The sequence below is a fragment of the Chenopodium quinoa genome, unplaced genomic scaffold (genome assembly GCF_001683475.1).
Source record: "Chenopodium quinoa cultivar QQ74 unplaced genomic scaffold, ASM168347v1, whole genome shotgun sequence".
In the NCBI taxonomy this organism is placed as follows: Eukaryota; Viridiplantae; Streptophyta; class Magnoliopsida; order Caryophyllales; family Amaranthaceae; genus Chenopodium; species Chenopodium quinoa.
Window position 1 is genome coordinate 2,721,587 of NW_018742899.1, and position 5,398 is coordinate 2,726,984.

General features: G+C 33.9%; 1 protein-coding gene across 3 annotated transcripts; it reads right to left on the reverse strand.

The window, feature by feature from the left end:
- Positions 1-265: 265 nt before the first annotated feature.
- On the reverse strand, positions 266-5,093 carry LOC110727148 (protein LNK3-like). Of its 3 annotated transcripts, XM_021906703.1 has the most exons (7): positions 4,848-5,089; positions 3,083-3,239; positions 2,872-2,899; positions 2,106-2,355; positions 1,733-1,861; positions 1,486-1,616; positions 266-777 (listed from the first exon to the last, which is right to left on the reverse strand). In XM_021906703.1, exons 2-7 carry the CDS (start codon positions 3,231-3,233, stop codon positions 543-545), a joined length of 924 nt encoding a protein of 307 aa, XP_021762395.1. In that variant the 5' UTR covers positions 3,234-3,239; positions 4,848-5,089; the 3' UTR covers positions 266-542. The 3 variants fall into 3 exon arrangements, with proteins under 3 accessions (XP_021762395.1, XP_021762394.1, XP_021762397.1); XM_021906702.1 differs by having other exon boundaries at positions 2,872-3,239; positions 4,848-5,090; XM_021906705.1 differs by having other exon boundaries at positions 631-805; positions 2,872-3,239; positions 4,848-5,093.
- Between the last annotated feature and the right edge of the window lie 305 nt (positions 5,094-5,398).

A 5,398-nucleotide genomic window follows, 5' to 3' on the forward strand; every position in this document is an offset into this window, starting at 1 on the left:
GGTGACTCTAGTTCATTGCTACCATAAAGGAAATTGAGCAGTGGATTGATAACCACATAAGGGTTTTGTCTAATGTTCACCAGAGCTGAGCAAAATACAGAAGTTGACATTACAAGGGTGGCTTAGCCACGCGTAGTTACTTAATACAATGCATCTTTTGTTTTGTTTGTTGGGCCTGTGCCATCTTAGTAAGCAGAAAAAAAAAAATGGGAGGTTATCTTTATGCATCTCTAGAAGAGGCAAAAATGTATCAAGTCAATGAATGTAAACTCGCAAGAAATGAATCAGAAGTTCAATAGAGGAAAAGTAAATCCCAGATCACATATTCATGTCAAGACTAGTTGTTTCGCGCGTAAACCAAGCCAATGTATATAAAACTAGAGTACATTGTGCAAAACTAACACCCTCAACTTATTTGACTAACTAGCTCATATACTGTGAGCAAATGATCAAAACTTCAGCAAATGCAACTTAATTCAGTGCACCTGCATGATGACCTAAGTAAATTAAGTAAAGTATATACATTATGTTTTGTCGAAACTTTAGAATGTGTTTTCAACAGCACCGAAATCTGACTGGTAGGATTCACATTGCGCTAATAGATCAGAAGATTCAGAGTCTCTTGTTGCTGCAAAGTTCATGCCATTATGAACATATTCAGGCGATAATGCAGGAACATATTCTTGTTCATTTTCATTCACCTTGTTAAACATCATGTATGCTACAGCTCTGTCGATTACATTGGTTTCTGATTCAGGTATCTCCATTGTTCTTGATCTAGAAGCCGCCATTTGTAAGAAATGAACTGTCAGAAAAATACTCAGAAAAGGCATGATATCTACTTATTTAAATAGTTTACTACTTAATAGGCAATTGAGATTTTGAATTTAAGGTTGGTTAGCCAACAACATGACCTGGTCTTACACTCTAACATGTCCAAGTGGATAATCAACATGTGGTCACAGCAAAGGACCAAGGCTACAACTCTATGTTGGCCTTTTGTATGCCTATACATAGCAGTGAGGGACTCAAGGTTCATTTATAAGATAAGTTATTCTCCCGACTTTCTTCCAAGCAAATCCTTGCCAACTAAGGCATCAGAGGGAGATTTCCTCAACCTCACCCCTAAGGATAGTTGTACTTCTTGCAGGTCATTATATTTAAAAATGATAAGGTATTCAAAAATGAAAATTATTTTCAGCCTACCAATTTTCTCATATGAGATACAATAGATGAAAGAAATATGATCCTACACACAATCATTTCTTCTGATCTTTTCTTCATATTTGTTATAATTTTATGTGAAGCAAAACCTTCTTAGCAGTAACAAATTAACAATAACATCAATTTAACTTAAGACTCAATTCAATACTCCTTTTGTTACTTAATGATAGGCCACATTTGATTTAGGGTCAATTTTAATGATTTTAGTAAGCATACTATAACTATCCTTCAATATTTAAATATTTGCAGGATTGTAAGTACCTTGAGCACTCATCACTAGTTTCAGGCAATGAAGGCTCGTCTGCCATAGCATTATTTGATGTTTGCTGCTCTGAGTGTTCAGCAAGTCGATACATGGAATCTCTAAGGCAAATTCGGGTCTCATCACTCAACTAGAAGAAAAAGTATTGTCCAAGTATTAGCAGCCACAGAACATAAATAAATAAATGAATTAATAAACAGAACACTTATGGTCTGATGATGTTGGTTTTTGTATGAGTTAACCCACCTGGTTTAGGACAGTCTCAAGCCCCATCAGCACCGATTCTTCAATTGACGACAAATCATTAGCCTCTAATTTCCTCGTCTTCATTTGTTCCTCATGGTTAGACGGAACCTGGTCCCTAGTCTCCGGTACCTCAAAAAATAAATATGAATTAATACCAGCAAAAAATCTGTTTGCCATTTCTAAAATAGTAAAATCAGCCTTCAATATTTTTGTTTTTATTATAATTTTTCTTCCTCGTGCCAAATCAAGAGATGCCTTATTAAAAATTGATTAAGACAAATTTAACAACATTAAGCAGGCAAGGCAAAATGAAGTAGGTTATAACCATGTACATGAAAAACATCTTAAAGCATTAGTTTAGACAGCATCTCACCTCTACTGATGGACAGCTACTACGGCCTGAGTTGTTTCGAGTTCTAAGTTTAGATGCATGTGAATACTCATTATCTGAGCTTTGTGAACAAGAGAGGTTGGGATTTGTGAAGCACGTCAAGTTTCCCTCTCCATCTGTATCACAAGAAATACTTTGAAATTTCATCATTTTGTTCGTTGAATCGCTTTCAGATGGCATTCCAATGTAGAGAGATTGCAGTGGGAGAACATCATCTTCAAGCAAGGAACTCCTACACAAATCAAACATAAACAAAAGGGTAAGAAAATCAAGAGAATACAAAGCTAGTATGTTCAAAATCTAATGTAGATGAATAAAAATTGATTGCCTACTGCACTTGGACATCCCAAACAAATTGAAACTTTCTTCAATAAGACAACAGAGTTTTTTCAACTTCAATGGGATATCCAAATTTCCTTTCTTAGTTCTGAGTAGGTTAGATGAAGAACCCAAGTGGACCTAACCCCTCAAAGGTCGACTCAGTCTATACCTAGCCTTTGCAGGTCAAGCACTTGGAAGAAGGAGGAAGAGAGTAAGGGAAAGCCCCACCCCCAACCCTCCAAGAACCATAGTTAGCAAGGCTCGAACCTGTCAATGCTGAAGGTTGAAATCCTGCCAACTACACCAAGCAAGCTTGATCTCCATACTTAGCTCTTAGGAAAATGTAAAGTATTGACAGATTTTTACTATTGCTACATGATTTCCTACATGCATTAAAGCAAGTATGTTAAACTTCAGAAGCCTGTACAAGAATATGTCATCCGCTGAATCAGTCTCTGCGAGGTCATTGAAGTAGTAATCAGAACGAGCACTAGCAGCAGAAGCTCTACGAAGAAAATGAGGATCTTCAGATGATGATCTAAAATTGCTCGAGTCATGAGATTGAACTCCGTTAATCTCTTTGTTGCCAGTTCTACCAAACAACGTTTGTTGCTGAGGTTTTGCATTTGCAAAGTTACCTGAATCAAAGGTGTTTGGCCATCCAGAGTTCCCTCCTATTCCACGAGTTTCCCATTGTGACCAACTATCAGGTGATGGAAGCCTGTCAAAGTATTCTTGATCTCTTTGAACAACGACATCACCATCATTTCCATAATACCATTCTGTCATAGTTACCTGGAGAAAATTTATAACGACAGAGAATTGTTAAGTATAAATTTTCAAGTAGCAATATATTAGCATCATTATAATAAATTTATGAATGTCTTTGTAGTAATATGATTGGAGTATTCCGTAGATCATATTTGAATTAAACATCAAACTTGTCAACTAAGACAGTTGATCTCATTAAAAATGTGTCAAGACTCAATAGTGTTGTAGTGTGATGAAAAAACATACAGATGTTAGGAGAAAATACAACTACTATACACAAGGTATGATTCATTTAAATACTAGAGTCGAGAAGATATTTAAGTTAGTTTTATACTCCCTCCATCCTAAAATACATGCAATATCTGAAAAACACAAATTTGTAAGAGCCCAAGTGATGGGAAGAGAGAAAAGGACGAGAAAATATTTAAGTTAGTTTTATACTCCCTCTCCCCCCTTATATTATAAAAAATGTCGGGCAAAGCTGAGATGTTTAAAATTATACTTCTTCCGTCTCATTTTACTTGCTCCCATCTAACTTAAAATTTTTGATTTCGTAAATAGCGGTTGACCAACTAATTGCAAATAGAGGAGTATAAATCCTACCAAAAAATTGGGTTTTTTCAGATCCAGCTCTAAATTAGCAGGAAGTATGAATTTTGTATAAATAATCAAAATTAAGAGCATATTGTAATGAAAAAAAAAATGGCATTTAAACAGATTCTAGACTGCGCTGATAAAGTTGAGCTGACCTCTCATTGACTCATTGGAGAATTTTATGATACAGAAACAATAATTACTGTAGTTCTTTTAATCTAAGACAGTCAGATAGATAGATGCTTTTAAAAATATAGTTAAATGAGAAAAAACATTATTATGTCGAATTTTGTTAGATTTGTTTCAACGCGTATTTTATTAATGGTTGTGGGTGGGTGCAGGGAGACTAGTGAAAATAAGAAATAAATCAAGCAACTAAATGGAATGAAGGTAATATGTATATGTTTATATTGTTATTTGAAAATCATTCAAAATAGAGGAACAACTCAATTTTTCCAACAGATTCAAAAATTAAATTAATCCTGTTCATTCAAATTTGTCATTCGTAAAAAAATAGACTTAACACTTGTCTTGACAATTGTCGTACTAAACTTTAGCTAAATACTGAAATTTGAGGTGAACAAGAAAAATAAATACAGTAAAATTTTGTGATTTGAACTTGGTTATAATTAGATTATGTCAAAACTCATTGAATTAACCTTCAAAAATCCAGATTCATCACAGAAACCAATTAATGGGTTGATATAATCTTTCTTCACACAAAGACATCAATTGAAATAATTTCTTAAACTCATTTAACACATAATCTAACCAAAATTCCAGAATTCAGAAAATTTTCAGAATATCAAATCATTAGATCAAAACCACTTTTTTTACTGACAATTCACAACAACTAAGACAATACCATAAGTATCAATCCCAAAAGAGGACGGGGTCGACTACATGAACCAAGATTTTATCTCCTTAAGTCGTCTAATCATTTTTAACTCCTACCATCCAATTCATTTTTACAAACAATCAACAACAAATAAAATTAAAAACAAATCAACAAAGAAAAAAAAAGTGAAATAATCTTACCTCTTACTTGTAGTAGAGTAATGGAAAAATTCACCAATATGAAGAAGATCCAAGTAGAGATTCAAGAACCAAAAACTTAACTTTATCACTAAAATATAAAAACCCAAGTTAGAATTTTTTAGATAAAATATTTAACCTCTTGAAATTTGTATAAGTAAGCAAAAAAAAACTCAAGAAAACAGGGGAAGATATAAGAAGGAAGAAGAAAAAGGGGAGAAAGAAGGCAAGTTGTATTAGTTGGTAAGCAAAAATTTGTGGGTGAGAGAAGCCAATAAAATGACAGGAAAAATACAATAAACAAACCAAATCATATTTGTGGTTGAGAAAGCTTCTCATCAAAAAATGAAAAATTATTGGTGCACGTGTCATAAATGGGTCCCACATAAATCAAATTTGTGGTTCACCTTGGTTTGTGGGACCCAATCAACAAGTACTAGGTTGTTACTTGTATCTCTCCTTAATACAGTCATAAGGAATTGGTGTTAGATATGCTTGCTTTTAATTTAATCCCAAAAAGGTTAGGGTGTGAAAGAGGATTGGAAAGACTAAAA